At 36.4% G+C, this 22,333-nt stretch overlaps 1 protein-coding gene and 2 long non-coding RNA genes across 9 annotated transcripts; 1 reads left to right on the forward strand and 2 right to left on the reverse strand.

Moving 5' to 3' along the window:
* Positions 1-3,301: 3,301 nt before the first annotated feature.
* On the reverse strand, positions 3,302-7,063 carry LOC130993348 (uncharacterized). Its single transcript, XR_009091640.1, has 4 exons — positions 6,579-7,063; positions 6,474-6,503; positions 4,561-4,625; positions 3,302-3,974 (listed from the first exon to the last, which is right to left on the reverse strand). It is a non-coding gene; the product is annotated as an uncharacterized LOC130993348 (long non-coding RNA).
* Positions 7,064-10,927: 3,864 nt separating this feature from the next.
* Positions 10,928-14,160, forward strand: LOC130993347 (uncharacterized). Of its 2 annotated transcripts, XR_009091639.1 has the most exons (6): positions 10,928-11,278; positions 11,379-11,791; positions 11,960-12,164; positions 12,227-12,325; positions 12,799-12,855; positions 13,159-14,160. It is a non-coding gene; the product is annotated as an uncharacterized LOC130993347 (long non-coding RNA). The 2 variants fall into 2 exon arrangements; XR_009091638.1 differs by lacking the exon at positions 11,379-11,791 and having other exon boundaries at positions 10,980-11,278; positions 11,960-12,140; positions 12,227-14,160.
* Positions 12,986-16,393, reverse strand: LOC130993344 (metal-nicotianamine transporter YSL3-like). Of its 6 annotated transcripts, none has more exons than XM_057918202.1 (8): positions 16,046-16,393; positions 15,266-15,604; positions 15,019-15,191; positions 14,843-14,940; positions 14,627-14,761; positions 14,358-14,547; positions 14,162-14,276; positions 12,986-14,083 (listed from the first exon to the last, which is right to left on the reverse strand). In XM_057918202.1, exons 2-8 carry the CDS (start codon positions 15,600-15,602, stop codon positions 13,155-13,157), a joined length of 1,977 nt encoding a protein of 658 aa, XP_057774185.1. In that variant the 5' UTR covers positions 15,603-15,604; positions 16,046-16,393; the 3' UTR covers positions 12,986-13,154. The 6 variants fall into 6 exon arrangements, with proteins under 6 accessions (XP_057774185.1, XP_057774187.1, XP_057774186.1 ...); XM_057918204.1 differs by having other exon boundaries at positions 14,358-14,529; positions 16,046-16,240; XM_057918203.1 differs by lacking the exon at positions 16,046-16,393 and adding an exon at positions 15,776-15,918 and having other exon boundaries at positions 14,358-14,529.
* Positions 16,394-22,333: the final 5,940 nt, after the last annotated feature.

Consider the following 22,333-nt stretch of genomic DNA (forward strand, 5'->3'; position numbering starts at 1 on the left):
AGAGGTGAGGAATGGCGCCGGGCTCAGGCTTGCGTCGCCGATTTGAGAGGAAGAACGACGACTAGCAGTCGCCGGAGTTACAGAGTCCACGGCGAAGGCGATTCGAGACTTAGAGAATTTTGGGGGCCGCCCTTTCACCTCGCGCACGTGCATTCAGAGCAGAGAGAAGGAGAGATCGACTCTCGTCGGATTACAGAAGCAGCGGCGTCGCGGAGGAAGGCGGCGGCTGCTCACCGGTCTTTCAGTTGCAGCGGCGGCGGCTTTTCGACGGCAGGAGAAGAGCTAGGGCTCGATTTTGGAAGGGGGTGGAATTAGGGCTCGATTCTACACGAAGAGTGTTGGAAGTGAGAAATTGAGAGAGAGAATGGGGTGGCGAGCGTCAGACTCAGGATTGCGGCCGTTCGCAGACGACGGCCGTTCGCCGAATTGCGGAGCGGCGACGGCGGATCGGCCGGAGGCAGATCGAGTGAGAAGAGAGAGAGAGAGAGTGCCGATTTTAGGCATTGAGAGAGAGAGAGACCGAGTGGTGTTAAGGGATTGGGCTTTCCCTTTTAATTGTTGTTGGGCCTTCCTTTGTTTTGCAGTTGGGCCTTATTCATTTTAATGTGTGGGCCTCTTCCTTAATTAATTATTTGGGCTGGTAGTTATTACATAATTGGGCTTATTATTTAGTTGATGGGCTGTCATGACTTTTAATTCAGGCCCACTTCTACTTATTTAATTATTTGGCTACCTTATGTTTGGGCCTTTTAATTATTGGATCATTTATATAAGCTTGATTCAGGATCAGTCCTTATTAATCGATTAATTGGACTCAGATAGTTTTTATTACAGATTTCGTATTACGTAATTATTAAGCGATTAATTCGATTGAGCTATTTCCTTTTAATCGATTACAGAGCGAGACCTATTATAATTATCAAGTGGGATAGAACACTCTAGATAAGCGGATTCATTATAGTTATTATCCGACCTCATGCGACGAGCCTTATTTAAGTTATTTAATTTATTTAATCCGAGAGTTAGGATTAATAGTAGATTTCCCGGACTATTAAGCAAGAATAATAAATCGTGCATAAGAGAGTCATGCATATTTATTTTCGCATTCTCATTATTTGAGAATTCTTCTCGAGCAAATTTCTTATTTAAAGTTCTCGCAATAAAGGTCAAGCGGGAGAGCAATAACTAGATTAAGAGTCACTACACCACAACAAGAGTTGCTATCAGGTGGGCATTACTTTCATATATATCAAACAAGTTTCATATTACAGTTGAACAAGTTATTTCATGACAAAATCTTTGAATTTAAGTCATTTCAAGTATTGTCTTGCCATAAAATGTTTCAATTTCAGTATGATATCTATCTGATGTGGCTTTGCCAAGTTGTAATCGAATTCGGGTCCTGGGCAGTTGATAGCTATCCTGCCAGGGCTAGTGTACACCAGTGACCGTGAGTCATCTAGCGGGTTGGCCGGTCAAGTGACCGTGAGAGGTGGCCACCTCTCCGGCACATAGCTTCAGATATGATAGATTATAAGAGAACTTAGACTGATCAGTCGAACTTTAAGAATCACAAATGAATTTAGTAAGCTTGGGCCTATTTCACGAAAACTCCCATGCTGTACTATTTATGATGGCATGACAATTTACAATTTTGAAGCATGTATTTTTATACTTAGGCATACGTGCCCACTGAGTACTTTTGTACTCAGCCCTGCATATATTTCTAAATGTGCAGGTTGAGCAGCTGGTGGTGGTGATGAAGTGACGAGCATAATCCTTTTGTCTTATCCTTATGTATTAATGAACTCTGGGGATACATGTCTTCATACATGTAATCAGAACTTTATTCCGCTGCGTACTCAGAAGTTTTATGTTATTTTGGCTAAGTCGGAATTATCCGAACTTACTAGATATTCGAGTCAATATGACGAAACCTCCGTTATATTATAAATATTCCTTTTGTTAACAATGATTAAATACTATCATTCCTTGTTTAATGATTCCCCTTTCTACCCCGCTTCTAATCTCCCTCCCTTAGTCACGGTTTCCCGGCTTAATTATCCTTAATTAAGGGCTCGGTCGTGACACATTGCCCTCTTCTTGGTTTCCCACCAAAAATCTGCCGACCCAGTTAGTTGGAATGCAACACAAGAGAGTCTCTCTTGGTCAGAACAGTAAAGAAAGTCGAAAATCCTTTCCATTGCTCTAATCCAGATTTCGGCATCAGTCGGGTTGCCGGTCCCGTTGAATGTTGGCGGGCTCTGTTTAAGAAAAAGTTCCTCAACCCTTCGTGGGGGTTCGTTTGCGACTCCCACATTGTTTCTTGGGGCTCTTCTGGGAGGCATTCTGTGATTCAAAGATAAAAGATCCTCAGTATATTCCTTACCTCAAATCATAACATATTTCTCTTGGTTTAATCATGAAAGCATCATAACAAAACATCTAAATCCTTATTGATCACAAGAGGTTACTAGGACAACTCAACAATTGTAAGGTTCAATTCTTGAACGATATCAAAACAAAGTGGTGCAGAAAAATTTGTTGAGAAACTCAAACGAATAACCAAATGGTAGAAAGGAGTAACTACTAGGTCGAACAAAATGATCTAGAGTAAAAACTCATCTGGCTTTCAACCGAAAGTTGAAACACATGGGTTTTCAACCCAAAATACGTCTACTGATATTTGGATCATGTGGACTGGCTAGGTCCAACATCATCACCTTCCAGTCACACGGGAGACATCATCCCGAACTTAGAAAGCCGTGGACAACTATTCATAATAATAAAACTCAAGTTCGTACTGGCAAACCAAAAGCTTAATTTAAAGTTCTATGTCCTATTGAACCCAAACCCCCACGTATAACATGTACACAAATATATACATATATATAGGCAAAGCATACTGTTCTTAAAATCTATCGTGTACTAAAAGTCGATTCGGTGTTCCATCGCGTGTGAACATTTGAACGTAGAGACTATGCTCAAACCCTTGATGCAGCGTTTGCCTTGAATTCGTCTTGTATCATCATCCCGTGTTTTTCCTTCAACGCGTACATGTCTTTTCATTCCTCTTTGTAGTTCAAAAGAACCATTGTTTCATTGTGGAAGCTGAAATGCTCTAAGTTCTTTTTCATTCTTCTACATCATCACCTTAAGAATCTAGATTGTAGAGATATCCTACTAATCCAGCAGTCTATGTTCTTTTAGAATCATGATCATGCAACTTATAGCAATCTATGTTTTCTGGGGAAAGCATGTGTCAATTCTCTATCATTCTTCTTATCATAACATCATAACTGCAATGATATGCCATGAAAGGCAAAACATTCAACATTTCAATGAAAGGCAAAACATTCAATAATTCATCATAGCATGCTCTTTACATAAACATTTTCATGAAACAGTTTAGAACAATAACATCTTTAAAACGCTGTAACTGCAGTTACCTTTTTCCTTGATTGAGCACGATGCAATGGAGTGTTGAGCGGTGTCGTATTAACCCACGTATGTCTAGTGAATCAAACTAGACTTGGCTTTTTTTTAGAATAAGGTTTCTAGGGCCAGAGCAAACGAACTGCTCTGATACCACTCTGTCACAGCCCACTATCCCAATGACGGGTTAACCGGGGTTATGACTTGGGTGAACAATAAGAAATGGAAATTTAAAAGGGATTTACTAAATAACCAACATTAATAACAACAAACTAGTGGTATATATATATATATATATATATATATATATATAACCACTTGGGTAATTAACAAATGAGCCAGCCATAACGACTAAACCCCAAATGAAAGTTAAACAAAATGAAGGAGTAATAAGTTCCACAATACGATAACAAATTCAGAGTGTTTGCAGCGGAAAAACGTGTGAGTTATGCATATGGAGATGCATACTCAAGGTTTCATTACATAAACATCAAAAGGGAAATCCGCTCAACACCGATCCATTCCATCGCCTGCTCAACCTGCACATTTAGAAATACATGCAGGGCTGAGTATAAAAATACTCAGTGACATAAGCTGAAAATACAACATGCATACATATATAAATTGAACTGCCATAACAGTAACACACAGGGGTTTTCATAAATGACCTGCGCTTACTAAAACATTTCGTTTATTTTCATAAAGGTGGATGCATCCCATTTTCAGTCTATATGATCCATATCTGTCCTTTCTATCACGCGCCGGGAAGGAGGCCTCCTTACCACGGACGCCAAGACCGGTCGCAAGCGACTCGCGGTCTCCATAAGTGTACACGTTAACCCTAGCTAGCAACCTTTGTCTAGCATATGATCCCAATTGGATTTCCTTTAAAGTTGGCGAACCAACACAGATAGGATACATATAAAAACATAAACATTTTGGCAGTCAATCATTTCATAAACATTTCATTTTCATAACATTTTCATTTTCATAAAGGGCATTAAACCTATAAGCATTTCATAAGAACTGAATAAATAGTCAAAACATATCATGCATATATATTCGCATATGAGGCCTACGTCACGCAGGGGATCTCTATATACGTAATAATAAAATAATGCCCACCTCAATTGTTCTTAAAGCTGGCGTGGAGTCGTTTCTTCTTCTGCTTCACTTTCTGTCGCCCGGACCTTCATTGATGAAGAGTCGATAAGTTCGTGAAGAAATTGTCATAAGACAAAGTCTAATTCTACGTGCCTAAGGTATCTTTTAATGTTTTAGGGTTCTAGCATCCATATTAATCTCGTTTCATTCAATCAATAAAATGTAACCAATTATCATGTAACTATCATATAGGTTCGAACCCATTTGTTCGAACATCAACATGTACATAATCCATAACCTCCCTCTACACCCGTCATTTAGTCAAGTACTCCATTAATTAAGAACAAGCTATATATTATCACCCTGAAAATTTAATCATTATAAATCATGCTTTCTCATACTTCGCACATTTTCATCACTTAAATAAATAAATCATTTATAAACACATGCTTAGCAATTTAATATCTCAATTAAATCCCAAGCTCATTTGATAAAGTAAATCATATACTTAATCATTCTATAACACAATTCCACATTTTTTTATCATGTAAATAAATAAGAAATTCCATTATTCATTTATAAATAATAAAACATTTTAAAATCCATTGAGATGAAATAAAACATTTTAACCATTTAAAAAAAAATCCATACTCGTAAGCTTTGAAAATAATTTTATCATGTAATAAATGGGGCTTAATCCCAAAATATTTGCTTTAAAGTCCATTAATAATTTAAATAATAGAATGGACTTCATTTAGAATAAATAATCCAACTCCCAATATTAAAATTTAAATCAAGAGATTTAAATTCACTAAATAATTTAGTGAAAAATCAAACATTTTTTTTTATAGAATTAAGGCCAAAATTCGTAGGCCTATATTTAAATAACAGCTCAAAACTTAATTAAAATTGGGCCTAAACCTATTAAATAAAAACCCATCAGATTTAAAGGCAAAATGGGCCCAACAGAAATAAAATAAAATCGGCCCACTCTTTTTTTTAAAAAATTTTCGGCCCATCCTCATTATAGGGCTTAAGCCCAAATTTAAAAAAAAATCTAATACTAACATATATACACAAACACACACACTCAGCACACACAACACTCATCTCTCTCGCCTCTCTCACGTCTCTCCCTCTCACTTCAAGAAACGCACACACACACACACAGCTCATCTCTCTCCCTCTCCTCGTTTCTGCCGCCGCCGCCCGAGATCGGCGAAGGTCCGGCATATCGCCGTCGTCCTGCTCCTGTCCCGGTGAATCGACGGCAGCCGCGCCTCCTCACGGCCCATCCCCTCTCGGTATCTCTCTCTCTCTTCCTGCTCGCGGTGGGCAGTCACCCCGGCGACCACAGTGCCGCCGCGACGACCTCAACAGCACCGCTGCCTGCTCTTCTTTCTCCCCCTCGGCCGGTCGAGCAACGGCATCCCGAAGGGCCGCCGCTCGTGCCGCTGCTTCCGCCGCGTCGCCGCCGTCTCTGCCGGAGAAGATAAGTCCTTTCCCCTTTCCTACTTATTCCCCTTTTCTCTCTTTTCTAAATCTAAAACTCAATTAATCTTTCTCCTCTCCTCCCAATGTCTGACAGAAAAAGGAAAAGGCGGCGGCTTGCCGCCGAGCCGTCGCCGTCGCCGGCCCTGAGCAGCCGTCGGCTGCTCTCACTCCTCCCTCCGTCCCCGGTCACACACAATAAAGACACAAGAAGGCCCAATTTCAGTCCAGATTCACATATAGAAAGTTAGGGTTTTTGTTTAGAAATTCTGTTCTTTCATCATTTCTTTTTATCAGATCTTGAAATCCTTGTAATTGTAATAGTTAGGTGAAAATAATGATTATGAGTGTGTGTTTGTTTGTTGGTGGTCCTCTGATGCTTGATAAGATGATGTAATTGAAGCAATAATAATCTAAAAGAAGTTGTTTATGCTGGAAATAACCTTGAAGAGGCAGATGAGGATTTGTGGCTTCTGCATAAATGATGCTAGGTGTTAGAATGTAATCCTCGAAAAATTAAATGGAGGAAATAAACAAAATTTACACACCTTGATTCTTGATTTGGAACTTGAAACAAACTTGATAATTTCTTTGAAGGACCCGTGAGGAGTAGGAGGAAAGAAAATGGTAATTTAGAAGATTAGAGAGAGAGGATTTCTTAATGAGGAATCTGCAAGATGTAGTGCTGAATATGGAATGTAGTGGTGGAGAAATAAAAAAAATGAAGTGTGTGGAGAGTTAGGTGTATTGGTGGGGAAAAAGGGTGTAGTAGTGGGGAGGTAGTGGAATAATGATTATTTAGTGGAATGAGTGTAGAAGATGGCCGGCAATGATGAGTGTAAAGAGTGTTTAGTGGAATTAGTGGAATTAGTGGAATAATTTGCATATGATGAGTGTTTCCAACACCATCAATTTATTTAAGAGATAGATGTATGTGGAAATGAAAAGTATATGATAACGTATTTGTAATACTAATTCCGGGTTTCCATATAACGAAGCTTCGTTATAACTCTCTACAAATTACATATTTTATAACTCGTTTTATAAGTCGAAAATTAATCACGACTTCAATTAAATAATAGAAATACTATTTCTGTCGTATATAAATTAATAACTTGACTTTGCTAAGTCAATTATTAAATTAGAAAATAAATTATTGACTGCTTCAATAATTCTTTAAATCTCAAACGGATTCAAATAATAATAAGAATTTAGCACATCAAAATACATATATAACAATTAAATAAATTAAACCAGTTTTATTATTAATGGATGCCGAACCCTAATTATTAATAATTCAGTCTTTAATTAGTGATTAAAAGCCGGGATATGACACGCTGCTTCTCGGCCCTCATCCTTTCTGCTATTTCCCTATACTCACAGATCTAAGGGAGAACAAGTAAAAAATGGAAGAACTTGGGTTTAAAATTCTATTTTCGGAATGTGCAGAAGGGAGAGGGCGAACAGGGGTCTGGGAGAGAAGGTTTGGTTTCTTGTTTCTCTGAAATTGGCAGTTGCATACGTAAAGAATTGATCGGACATTTTTTTTTTCTGGATTTTGGATCTGATTGGAGGAGATAAGACTTGGGCAAGATTTGATGTCATTTTTTTTTTTATATTGGAATTGGGTTTCAGATCGAAAGAAAATAGGGGATTCTTGACAGTGATTACTCGCCGGCAGCATCGTTGCCAAAAAATAGATGTATGTTCTTGGGATAGAGATAAAGAAAATCTGAGAGGTAGGTGTTTGGTAGTGGCAGGCAGAGAGGTGAGGGAGGCGGTGACTTCGTCGGAGGAGGGAGGCGATGGATGAGAGGTGGTCGGTGGACAGGAAGAAAAAAGTGAAATGAGGAAGAAAGTATCTTAATTAACTCAATAATTTTGATGGTCCACACTCAATTTTTTAATCTCAGTGCCGAAAAGAATGTGACCACTAATATTGGGACGAAGGGAATATATAATATAGGAAAATATTATCACACCTATGACTTGTGATAATATTATCATGAACTGGAGTGGAAATGTGAAAAATAGGCTATTCGAGAAAAGATTCCTTCGTACCCAAATTTTAGTCCAATTGAATGAACGTGTGAAAAGAGTAGAAAAATGAGAAAAAAAAATATATGTATTCCATTATTTTTCATCAAATAGTTTAAATCCTGCGGATTCGAAATCCAGTTCTCTTATGGCGTTTGGCTGTGTGAATATTAATTTATATAATGTATACATTATTTGTTATTAATTTTAAAATAGACGCATGTTTAAAATATGTCGATTGGATATTAAAATGTAACTTGAATTCATACAACTTTCATAAGATGACTTAAGGTGGTGAGCGCTTTCATGACTGGTCCTGATTGGGTGGTTATAAGCAATATTAGTATTGAGAGAAATCAGCAAGAGTAGTAGCGGTTGCAATCATCTAGAATAATAAATTGAAACGTACAAGAATATAGTGATCACAATTTAGGTTGAATCATTTAAAATGTACTCGTGAGTTGATTTAGGTATAAAATATGGCGCAACTTCTTCCCGAAGTGAAAGTATTAATTTGAAACTTTTAGCGCTAATTACATAGTCAAGAATTGGTTAGACAGAACTGTTGAGACTCACTAAATTGGTTAGCGACTGACCAATTACGCAGTCAAATGGGTTGGTGAATTCCAACGTGCACTGCAATATTATACAATAAAAAAGGTTGGCAAATTTTTGTACTACATGTACTTTAATTAGCATACTCATATCTCATTTATATTAATTAATTTATTTTACATATAAAAGAAATCAATATAGGCCTAGCCTTGGGCCTGCCCAGCCCATTTAACAATTTTAAGCCTAGCTCATTTATATTTTTTACTACTAAAATATTATTTTTCCAAAAATACTATATAGTAAAAGATCGGACAAGAACTATTATCTTTTGTGAAAACTTAGAGAGTCATGGGCAAATACATAAAATTTATGAATAAGAAGTGAATAAAGTGATACAACTAGATAGATACATGACAATTTCCATCATATATATTTGTTATATTAAGTTGTTCACGACCTGATGATCTTTTGTCATGTATTCTATATGTTAGTACATGGTTCTCAATTATCACAAAAAAATATGATTTTCACTAGATCACGTCTCTATATTTTGCAAAAAATGATAATAATGAATAAATTAAATTTTTTTACAAATAAATCAATATAATGCACGAATAGCATACTATTCCAAGAATATACTTTACCAGTAGGTAGATTTGGACCATCCATTTTTTCGGCTGACAAGACATATATTGATACGGATGGAACGAATTTGTACGATTTTGTTCTACATTTTCTTAGATTTTGATTTGCATCTCATAACTCTCGTATAACCGAAACTTTTTGAACTCAGTTTTCACCGAATTCGTATAAAATGAAAAATTGAAAATATTGACGAAGACGATGAAGAAAATCAAATAAGAGGTTGTCAGGAAAAAAAAAACTCATTGGAGAGAGAGGCACAATGAATAAAATTAGGGTTTGAGAGAGAGAGAACAAAAACAAATACTAACATATAGCCCTTTTTTTTACGTAAACAAAAAAAGATCAATATAATTTTGTCCGACATGGTTAAAATTAACTACTCCCTCCGCCTCATTTTGACACGACCATTTACTTTTTGGTGCGCAAATTAAAAAAGAGTAAAAATTTAAAGTGCCCACTTCCTTATCTTTTTTTGTAAAAATGGCATATCTTATTATACAAAGCATTCTATGTCCTATTCTTTAAGTACCCTTTGATTTGATGGGTTTACTTGGTTTTTTGTGAAAGTCTTACACATTTGACCGATTTGACAGCTATCAATCATAAAAGTCAACGATTTGACAACTATCAGTCAAGAGTACATGTGACCGGTGGGTGGCTAGATCACATGTGTCCGGCCGGGCGGACACATGATTTCACCGGCCGGACACATGATTTTATCGATCGGACACATGTCTGACCGATAAAATCATGTGTCCGACCGGTGAAAACATATGTCCGCCCGTGTCCGACCGATAAAATCATGTGTCCGGCCGGTGAAAACATGTGTCCGGCCAGGCGGACACATGATCTAGCCACCCACCGATCATATGTACTCTTGATTGATAGCTGTCAAATCGTTGACTTTTATGACCGATGGCTGTCAAATCGATCAAATGTGTAAGACTTTCACAAAAAACCAAGCAACCCATCAACATCAAAGGGTAAATTAGGCACTTCACATATTTAGGGCATAGAATGCTTTCTATGATAAGAGAGAGCATTTTTCAAAAAACACATAAGGGATAGGGCATTTTTGCCCATTAACACAATTAAAAAGAAGGGTGATTAAATGATAAAAGTGATTAAAATTAGTGGTGCCTATAACTTTTTGTGAGATAAATGAGTTTTTTTTTAATGAGTAATTTGTAATGGAACATATCAAAATGACAAAAAGATCATATTAAATGGGACGAATGTAGTACTCCCTCAGTCCCCAAAAAGTTTGCCCCAATTTTATATTTTAGGTGTCCCCCAAAAGTTTGCCACAATCTCCTTACTTTCTATTTTTGTACATGACCCCACCATCAAACAATTTTTTACCAGTTTTTATTATAAATCGTGCCGCTCTTTTTGGGGCAAATTTTGAAGGAACGGAAGGAGTATAATTTATTGAAACAATATTGATAGATACAGAACCGATCACCTATCTACTATGAGCAAGCATAACGTGTTCACTACTGATGTGATAATTTTAGTTAGGAAAGAGAATTAATAAATCTGATTTTAATTAAAATCATCTTACTTTAGTTACAATTACTACATCAGCTGGCGACACATTATGCTTACCCATGATGGGCAGTGGATTATTTATGTTATAGACAACTACTCATTTTAATTATGTCTAATAAATCTTTTGCTCCGTTTTTTTTTTTAATTACAAATATTTCACACGGTTAAGACAATTCAAAATGTTTTTATCAATTGATAAATTGATTACGCGTCTATTAATCAATTAATCAATCGGTCGACACAAATTTTGTCAAGTCTAAATGTTTTTTTTTTTGTCCAAAAGAGTTTTGGGAGGTTGCCCGACGGCGGGGAAAGGAAGAGTTTTACTCGGTGTGGCCACTCACTTAATTCGCACGTGTCTTTCTCAGCTTCTGAATTCTGAGAGGATGCTAGTGGAAGAAGGAACTAAGAAGCCCCTTCAGCTAATTATTGATTTGTTGATGAAAATAAATCTGTTGAGGTGATACAGACAAAATGATTTTAATTTACTCCTACTTTTCTTCCGATTTGATTGTTCTCACTTTAGCCGAACCCACCGGTTCCGCTTCTCAATTTTGCAGATGACGAATGTCAATTCTAATGGCCGTGAAGCAGTTTTTGATCCTTTTCCAATGACTATGTTATCGATTGCTGAGAATCTTTGCATAACTGTTGATATGAGGATTTAATCTTGGTTCATTGCCTGTCAATTTTAGAAAATTAGAAAAATGTTTAAACAAGTTGCACTGCGTCGCTGTTCTTGTTTTTTGGCTTATTCGTCCGATTTTCTGCAAATTATTATTGAGCATTAGTAATTGTTATTATTCGATCGATTAGTTTGCTAATCTTATTGAGCAGTGGTTCTTTTGTATTTTTTCACCGTTTTCCTGCATTTCTTAAATGGTTCAGATAGATTGAATCATGCAGTAACTAGAAACTTGACGATTAGTTTCTTTGATCGATTCTAGTTCCAGGTGAATTGTGATATTGTAAGGTATAGTTGCTAGGGAGGCTCAATCCCACTCATAAAACGCTATGAACAAAAATACTGAAATTCATATTTTTCTTTACTTGACTTTCTGTCTACTCTAAGAGCAGGAGACATTTTATTTCTTAGATTCAAAATCATTAATGCATTTACCTTACCTACCATTATATGCAGATTGTGGTCCTAAAGTTGGACAAGTCTCTGCATCCACTAAAGGCGGAATGCTATGCGTTATTCTTTTTTACCTTGAGGCATGAGGCGAAAGATCAATTGCTTGTTTGTAATCTTATCTCTCAACCACTTACCATGGTGTTAAATCAGAATCTCTGTAATGGATTCTTGGGCCCTATCTATGGTGCTTGACCATTCGACCTTTAAAGTGAGTTTTCTGGGGTGTGTGGTTGTTGCGTACGGTAATTGATGAACTAAATCAATGTGCAGGAATACATAGCGGCTGCTTTTTGAATTACTTCTTCAGCATATATTCCTATGTGAGGTTAACATGTAGTTTGGTGGTGTGACTTTGTTGCTCCATTGTATGTAAGTATCTCTTGCATCATTTGTTTATCAAATACTTTTATCCGGTAATATATTTGTATTTGGATCGGGATGTGGGTACCGTTTCATATGTGAGGGATGGTGTGTCAAGCTATACTAATTTGCTTATCATTGTACATTTCTACAAAGCTTCTGTACTAATTAATTATGAGAGTATTCCTCCAGCTAGTATATTTGTGGTGCAAATGCGCGTTCTATTTATGCAATATTTTTACTCTTTTTTAGGCTATATTTTCTACTATTATTGAGTTCTTATTATATTAAGACTTCTTTTTGCTTAGTTTTCGTGTGGAATAATGATGTTTCATGTCGAGAGAGAGTTATTATTGCTAAAAATGTAATATATAGAGAGGTGTAGACTAATCTGCTAGTGGGTGGATGGCCATCTTAGTATTTTGTCACCATCATTTTTAGAATCCTTTGAGTGCATTTTGCTTTTGCTCTTATTGCTTCAGCAGATAAGGCGAAACTAGAATCTATGTGAGATGTGGCGATGGCCGACGCACTATGAGGTACCCCACAAGGTGTTCTGCCCCTCTTTACTTTCTAATTTGTTACAAAAGTTATATTAATGACATACATATTGAGTCAAGTTTCTTCATCTCAAACTGGGTTTAATATTAGTTTAGCATGAATACAAGCTAAGTAAATAATAGGAATGTCATTCATACACAATACTTGTACAGTGTACTTGTGATGTTAGCGCGGTACAATTGATTATGTGTTGGATGATGTTGGAGTAATACGTGTGACAAAATTGAATGTTACAATTAAACGTTGCTACTAGGACTAATACTAATATTTTGGTTTGTCAGGAGGTCTTTGTTGGCATGAAGCTCATGCAGATTGGAGGATTGACCTTGGCTAGAGCAAGAATGGAGGAAGGAAGAATCCACAATCCATCCCCACAAATTAGACCCGAGGCAACGGCTGGGATCATGAGGCCAGCCTTCGTTTTATCAATCCTATGCCAAAGATACACAATCAAGCTCCCAACGCACATATCAATTGCAAAGTAACCCCCCACAAGAAAAGGTACCGCCATTGCCATAGGCAGAGGAACCCATTTCCCCAACTTCTCCGGCATAGTGTCTCTCAACAAGTTGGCCGCCACAGCAAACGCGAAGAATCCATAACATAGCTGCAAGCAGTGGTGAGGCAGGGCGGAGAAGCCTTCGACTCCAAGAATTGCCATATTCCTATATATGAGTGCGTAAGGGGCTTTGTATTCCCCATTTGGATTCCCCACATCAAAGGCTTTGTAAAAGAGGAAGAACGAGAGAGGCGCCACTATGCAGCCAATGGCAGTCCCGATTCCCTGGCTGATCAGCATTGATCTAGGCGAGGTTAGGGTGAGGTGGCCCGTCTTAAGGTCATGCATCAAGTCGGAGGATATGGAGACGATGGACTTTATCAGACCACACCCAATTAGTCCAGCAACGACCCCGTTCTCCTTCCCTGACATTGCAGCAAGCACGAAGAGAGCCATTTTGCCGTAGTTGTATGCCATGTTCATGTCAGTCAGACCGGCACCATAAGCATTACAGAAGCTCAAAGACGGCGCAAGAACGTAGGCGACCACGACATAGTACCACTTGAGCTGAGGAAACATGATGGGGATCACAATAATGGAAACCACAGAGAAAATCGTGTACCCCACACATGCTACCCAAATGGGAATGCTGTCTCGTATGAATACTTGGTTCCGACGAAGATCGTCTAAGCTTTGATTCTTGTCTTCTGAAACCATACAAGAGGTTTCTTGTGAGCAAAATATACAGAAAAATTCCAAGAATCACAAAAAAGTTGCTTCTCCACCTGCTTCGATATTCTTGTTGTTGAATGTAGCATGCATGCTTCTGACTGTGAAAAACAGGGTCTTGAGAAAATTGTAAAGACCATCACCAAGAATGAGAGCAATAGATATGAATACCTGCAGACGAAAATGAAGGGTTCCATTTCATCTTTTCAGGTAAAACAAAATGAAACGATAACATGTTAATCCCAAACAGACCTTGTAGCCATTTAGACTCTTCATACTAGTCTCCTTGACGTCGTCGGGAAACCAGTCCCCTTTCTTCTCACTGATGAGAGGCCACATGAGGCCCCAAGAAAGCACAGCTCCCACGAGCAAGGACAAGTTCACCAGGTGGGAGCAGATCATTCCTGCCCCTACATAGGTCATGCTGAAATCAAAGAAAAATCTGCAGGATTCAATACATGGGGTTAGCTCAGCTGTGAGCATCAACTTGTCAAAATCGAGAAAGAAAGAAGAAACCCCACGTTTGTTTCCAAGCTTTCAAGCCTAACGTGGGGAAGTTGATGAATCCGCAATTCTCTCCGCCCGAATAGAACCACTGGAAGCAACTCCACAAGAAACTCAGTGTGAAGAACTTGGTGAATCCTTGAATCTGTTTCCTGAAGTATGCAAGCAGACCTATATAAGCCAACTCCAACTAACACACATTCAAATCTAATCTAATTGAAAAAATAGCATACTTTGCCATCTTATCCCCTTTAGAAGTGTGGAATCCATTGATAAGAACAGCAGTTGCAGTTCCACTTGGATAAGGTAATTTGTAATCTATAACCATAATCTGCAACAACAACATGCATCAGAATCAGAAGATTCAGAACTAATGAAAACAGAGTCGCATCTCTCTCCCTTTATCTACCTTCCTGAGCGGAACCAAAGCTAACAATCCAACGAAGCTAACAACAAACAGAAATCCAATCATCCAATCAAGCCCGGGATCTTTGTAACTGCCAGGTGGATTCCCCTCCGTATCCACTCCGGCCTGCTCGTACGTCCTCTCATTCAGTCCAAGAAGATAAGACCCAAATCCACCTGTTACCACCACATCCAATCATCATCATCATTATTACTTCTCAAAAATTAAAAAATTGAGCGTTGTTCCGTACCTCCGACAGCTATGCTGTAGCAAGCAACAGCACAAGTCTGGATGATGGTGTTTTCCTGCCTGGTGAAAGGAGCTGCGGCGAAACCGGCCTTTCCGAGCAGCTTCGTCCACGTGGAGATGAGCACGAATGCGAGAAGCGCAGCTGATACATTGAGGTTCGGAACAAGCCCTGTTGTGAGGTTCAGCTTCATCACTATGATGCTGTAGATGCTTCCGATCAATAAACTCGCCGCTATTCCGCGAACTGTGATCTGATCTCTCCATGGAGGAATCCTCTCCGCTTCATCTCTCATCTCTTCCAAATCCGCTCTCTCCATTTCCATCTCACTGCTCCCCATTTCTGCTATCACGAAAGGGGAAAAGTTATCCACCTTTTTACTCATTAATCATTACTACACTTTTCTATATAATTTATTTCATCAAATATCAGGGGTTGTATATTCATTCTACCAATATGCTCGAATCTTATTTCCTTTTTCATCAAATAACATCTTTTTCTGTTTTTGTTTACCTGATGAGATGAGATGATCAACAAGGAAACAGGATTTCGAGTTTGCGTTAGCGAGGAAAGAGGTGAGAAATTTAAAGCAGAAAATGGTGAGCAACCAACGTTGAAAAAATGTAGAAACGGCAGTTAAATGTACTACTCAGTAGTACAAAAATGATAGTAGCAACACTTTTTTATTTGTAGTACGAAAAGGAAATCGATCCCATTCCCATATAGGAATATTTATTTTGGTGATTCTTCAAACTAAATGCTTCTATCTTCTAGTTGACCCACCTTTAATCTTCCACTCTCAAATCAGCAACCAATTATTCGCTGCCGCTAAAATAATCACTCACTTTTTCTCTCTGTTTAACTTTTCTCGCTCTAGATTGGAATTCTTTTGGCTATAAAATAAAAAGGCTGCTCTTTTTCTCTCTCTCTCTCTCTGTAGCGTGTGGTTGGAACGTGGAGTTTGCGAGATTTAAATCAAGAATGTGAAGTGAGCGATGAAACGAGGAATTAATTACTGGGATTGGAATGGATTTGGAAAAGAGTTGACAAGTTTTTCTTCTTTAATGGCGTGTCACGTGTGGGTGTGGTAGCTTTCACTTCTGTTCACGCCCCGCTTGTCTTTATGTTTCATGAAAGCAATTGTTTCTTTCATTCGGTTCTATAATAATTGTCTAAAATTGCAACTTGGACACTCAAATAATAATAATAAATGTCTTAAAAGAATTAATTCGTCTGTGCTACGTAAAAAAACCAAAAAAAAAGTTGCATAATAAAAATGAATGGCTTAAGAAAACACGAATATTGGGTAGTATTCTACACGCGAATTTTAAAAGCACGCACTTAAGTGTCAGCTGCAAATTGGAACAGCATCAGAATTACGAATTCAACAACGAAAAAAGAAAAATGCTCACCAATGTTTATTGATTGAGTCTGTCATATCTAATTTTCTAAATGTTTCTGTGATTTATATATTATTGGACAAGAATAAAATTTACCTAATGCGTTGCACCGATGCTACAACCAATTCAAAGCAATGAGATAGAAAAATGAAGCAAAGACGACGAATGTTGAGAAATACATTAACGCTCCACTGCCGCTGGCATTCCTTTTAATGGACCGAGTCATTATGATTTACTGCTTCTTTTTATTTACAAAATATGCAACAATTTTTAGATTTAATATCTGCACACATTAAACCGATTTTTAATAATTATTTTTACGTAAATACTATCTATAGTTAGTATGATGCTTTAAAATGCAGAGTTTACTTAACTTCTTAAATTGAAAGTAAATCATATCGGCGCATCCTATGGGGTAATTTTGATTGTGCACCGAAATCTCAAATTATTTCGCCAATGAGGCATTGCTCTAGTGGCAAAGTTGATGGTATTGAGGTCCCACACGTAGGACGTTTCTCGTCTGCGTGCGGTGATGTTTTCCCACCGTTGGGTGATGTTGAGGTTCCGCCTGCATGCGAATTGTATAATTGATTGTATTTAGATGCTTCTTATAACTTAAAAAAAAGTCTCAAACTATTTCAGTTCTCCTATATGTCTTTTAGAGAAACATTTAAGCACACTAAATTTAAAAAATTGGAGCTATACATGTCCTTCTAAATCTAAACCCAGTCGATTTAATTATTAAGTGTTAGGTTCTGAAGGGTTGAATAAACAGGTGTATGGGGGTGGGGAATAAACCTGAAGGCTATTTTTGCGGCGTAAAACAATTTTTAGATTTAATATCTGCCAGGAAAAAGAAACAGCGGACCACCTATTTCGCTCCTGCCCGAAGACAGAAACGATCTGGAACGAGATTCAGAATTGGACTGGGCTCTACACCGCTCGGGCAGACTGCATTGAGGCGCACTTCCACTCCTTTATTCACAACGGCAGAGGAAAAAACAGTAAGAAATTCCTTGAGGCTCTTTGGACTTGCACCACTTGGCTTATTTGGAAAGGTCGTAATGAGAGTAGATTCCAAAACAAGAATTGGGAAGTCAAGAAAATGCTGGGCGAAATCAAAGCGAGGCTATGGAGTTGGAATAAGGTCTTTAAGCTGTTAGACGTGGAGATTAATTTTAGCTGTTGGTTCTCCAATTCTATTTCCCCTTTTCTGTTGTAACCAGTTTGGTACTTCTGGTACCATGAACTTTCTCTAATAAATTCCTTTTCTGATCAAAAAAAAAAAAAAACTAACTAACCAACTTTCAGTTAGAAAGATGGTCAAAGACTGATACTGAAGTAACTTCAGTAATTTGACATCAGTCGAGCACTGAGCTTAACTGATATCCACGTAAGGCTTCAGTCTAGAGTTTGTAAAACAAAGTCGAGTTATTGATCTTACTAACTATCAGTTGATTTGGTCAGTTAGACTAATATCTCAGCAGTGGAAATTTAAACTTAACGCCAATAGCCTTTCGAAAATGTTTGTCACTTATAAAATCCTTAGTTACACTTTCAGTTAATCCAGTTAAGTTGAAAACAAATTTAGCACAGATAAAGAAAAACTGAAAGCAGATAAAGAACACAAGAATTTTTACGTGATTCAAAAACAACGTTCCTACTTCACGGTCAGATGATTAGTCTGACAAACACTCTGAGCTAATGCTTAAAGGTGCACATCAAACCCACCAACACCCTGGGTTGGATTTCTCGCTCACTCTTAGCACGCTAAGACACACTTGTGTCCAGACAACGCTTCGCTAAGATCTCCGGAGTCTGAACTTCGCTCTTCTCAAACACTATTTTCGCTCGGTTGAAAAGTGAGTTTGATCTCTTCCAACTAAGACTATTGAGAACATGTTCGTAACTCTTAAGTAATCTATTCTAGGCTTATGATAAAATAAGGACCTAGATTTCTAAGAGAGTTAAGGTAATTAGCTAGACTGATTTTACAACGTTTGGTACTCTCTTCTTCGATTCAAGGTTATATCTAAGAAAGGACTGGTTTGTTATTTTGACAAACCTTCAGCGTATGTCTTGAATCGGTGAAGATTGCAGGCGTTCATCAAACTCTATTTATAGGCGAAGCCTTGAATAGATCCGTTGGAGAGATGGTCTTCAGAATTTTTGCCGTTGTGAGAGAATGTCACTTCTTGGGTTGAGGTGGCAATCTTCAAATACTCCTTGTAGCAAATATTTGAATTGCGTTGTCCTTGGAGTATTGTGCTTCTGCATTTTTACATGAAAAAGAGAAGTTCTGGTACTTGCAAGGACGATCTTCAAATCCTCGGCATTTAATGCTGTTGCAAAAGCATTTAGCGTGTCTGATACTCTTTACTTCAGTACGATGTAGAGTGTCGACTGGTACTTGATTTGAACTCTAGTTCGACTATGACATGAATTGCATGAGTATCTCTGACTGGTGACTGGTGGTTTTCAGTCAGGATGCGTCCTTCGGTAGTTTAGTTCAATACGCTTCAGTTATGCTGCCTTCAGTCTTCAATCTTCAGCAAAAGATCTTCAGACATTAGTCCTGTTCTAAACAATTAATCTCTAACACAAGAGTTTAGTGAAAAGACCTATGCAATAAAGAGAGATCTAAGTGTTTTGATATCATCAAAACTGAGGCAATGATATTTCATTAATTTTCCAACATTAAGGTTACAAAAGTACATTTACTTTTTCAAGTAAAGCAAGGAACATTAATATATTTTTATTTTAAAAGCATTCCATTTTTATAATGAAAAATAGCTTTAAACTATTTTGTTTATAAGAAAAAAAGAATATATATGTTATGTTTTTGAAACTATACAAGCTTGGGTTAATTATATATTGTTGGTGGCGGCAAGTTTAGCGTTTTTCTAAAAAAATATCCAACCTACGTTTTCATTTCAAAAATCATATTTCTTGTTTTACAAAATCCAATGATCTCACGATCAGTTACCTCGCCGGAGTTATAGGATTTAGGAATTCTCTGTAATTTTATAAATAATAATGTAGATTATAATGAAGTGATTTATTATTCTGTCTCCATATCCAATAAGGCGGAATATAAATCAAACTCTTTTCAAAATTGAGGATTTTTTTAGAGTAGATTTTGAAAATAGCCACTTTGAAATAGTAAAATTAAAAAATACCCACTAAGATAAAAGAATTTAAAAAAATACCTACATTTACCATTTTACCCTGACATATAATTTTTTTACAAATACCCACGAATTCACAACCATGATTTATTTTAGTTGTGAATTCAAGTTTTAAAACTCGAATTCACAACTGAATAACAAGTATTGATTGTGAATTCAAGTTTTAAAGTTTGAATTCACAACTAAAAATAGTGTTAGTCGTGAATTCACAACTATAAATAGTGTTAGTTGTGAATTTGCGTGAATTCACAAGCAATAAAACTTGAATTCACAACCAACACTATTTCTAGTTGTGAATTTACAACGAACACCGATAATTCAATTGTGAATTCATTGAGTTAGTTGTAAATTCAAGAACATAAAATTGTGAATTCTAATTTTGTTACAATTTTTTTTTTAATTTTCTCACATTTAAAAATAAAAAAATGGCATCCAAATTTTCTCCAAAAATCACCAACTATCAGGATCTGTGTGTGTCTGTGAGAGAGAGAGAGATTTTCAGGAAAGTAATTATAATATGATTATAATAATTATAAGAAAATCGCACCATCTTAGATCCAAGTTGTACGTAATTATAAGATTACTTTAAAAATGTTGTGAATCTATACTTTTCAGGGAGGGAAGAGTTGGAATAGGGCGGCGGTGGCCCAGCGAAACCAGCGGCGGGGGCATCGGACTGTCACCGGTCCAAGGCGACGACGGCAGAACAGATTGAGAGGGAGGGAAGATCTGCGATGAGAGAGAGAGAGAGAGAAGCGGCGGCGGCATCGGACCTTCGCCGGTCCAAGGTGGCGGCGGCAGAACAGATCGAGAGGTTCGCCGATCCAAGGTGGTGGCGGAGAGAGTGCCAAGAAAAAGAGAGAAGAGAGGGAGAAGAGATCTATTTTTGATGTTGTATATGTGGATATTTTTTTAATTTTAATCTTAGGGGCAATTTAGTCATTTAATATAAAAAGTGGGTATTTTTTAAAAAAAATATTTGAGTGGGTAGATTTTAATTTTATATAAAAAAGTAGCTACTCTCATATATTAATTCATTTTTTAAAGTAAAAATATGAGTTGAAGATAGATTTTCAATAACGCTAAGATTTGAGAAAACAAACTAGGATTGACCTTATAATTATTTTCTGAAAAACTTTAAATTCTCTTTATATTTAAATACTCTTTTTGGTATTCTCCACTTCACACACACACACACACACACACACACATATATATATATATATATATATATATATTTGAACTCAATTCTTGAAATTCATCCAACAAAGTGATGAATTAATCGTAAATCTTGATGATATAAGGGTTAAAAATAACTCCTATTTTATACCCCCTCTCGTTTTTTTTATATGTCATTCTATGCTCAAGCACGTAAATTAATAAAAGAAAAATTTGTCAAAAATAACCTCAATTAATGATAATTAATTCTTTAGGTAAAACTTTACAATCTCGACTTGAATGGATGGGAGCTCTTAAAATCTTCTCCTATTGAATTTAATGATGAGGTCTATTTTGGCAAAATAAAATAAAACATCATATATTAAACAAACTAGCATTTGCATCCCGTGCAACGCATGGGAAATATTTTTATATTATTATATGTATATAAAATTATTACTAATTTAATTATCATATTTACAAATATAATAAAAATTAGTTTAACTGAATATATTTGAGTTGAGTATTAAAAAAATAAAAAAAATAAAAATAACTCACAATAATAAAAATTTATAATATGAAAGGTAAACAATTAAGTTAGAAAATAAAAATAAAAAAGAATTAAAAAGTAGATTTATTCAAAAAAAGATGAGAGATGAGAGAGAATATTTTTTTTTTAAATTTCAATCTTTAAGTAAATATAATTTTACATTTAAATTAAATATTTACATAAAATATATCAAATTAAAACTCTTATCGTGATCTTTAATTTGATATGAATATTAAATATTTTATAATTAGTCGAATTTTATAATTTTAGAAAGAAATAAAACAAAATAAAATAAGAAGATAAAATAAGAAAATAAAAAGAAAAAATATAGCTTATAAATAAACCTTCAATTTTATTATAATTACAAAATTTTCACTCAATCAATTTCAAATTAATTTCAAATTGAGAATGGCCTTTTTAATATATGTTAATATGGAAAATGCATTCCAGTGTTTTGTTGCTGAAGTAAAGTGGATTCATAACAGTGTATGAGGCGAAGCTGGATCGCAAACTTGCCCAATCATTCTTCAAGATCCTGAATGAATTGAAAAGCTGGAGCCATTTGTAGAAATAAGTTGCTGAAATGAAATTTGCTGAAATGAAGATGCGTATGCTGTGGTGTTGAAGTGAGATTATAAATATTGTAGTCTTTGAGATCATGAACGTGTGAGATGGGTTAGTGGATTGTGAAATGGGTGTAAAAGTTGGATAATGGATTGTGTAATTTCATTTTAATTGTGTTTTCTGATTTATTAATTAACAGCAATGTTGTCCC

The sequence above is a fragment of the Salvia miltiorrhiza genome, chromosome 7 (genome assembly GCF_028751815.1).
Source record: "Salvia miltiorrhiza cultivar Shanhuang (shh) chromosome 7, IMPLAD_Smil_shh, whole genome shotgun sequence".
NCBI classification, from domain to species: domain Eukaryota; kingdom Viridiplantae; phylum Streptophyta; class Magnoliopsida; order Lamiales; family Lamiaceae; genus Salvia; species Salvia miltiorrhiza.

Bases quoted from the DNA above. Each gene is read 5' to 3' on its own strand.
- LOC130993344 (XM_057918200.1), bottom strand. From the start codon at position 15,647: ATGAGTAAAAAGGTGGATAACTTTTCCCCTTTCGTGATAGCAGAAATG. The intron at 15,192-15,265 runs GTACGGAACAAC...TGGTGGTAACAG, and splicing joins CTACAGCATAGCTGTCGGAG to GTGGATTTGGGTCTTATCTT. The intron at 14,277-14,357 runs GTCTGTTTGGGA...TTTCGTCTGCAG, and splicing joins AGAGTCTAAATGGCTACAAG to GTATTCATATCTATTGCTCT.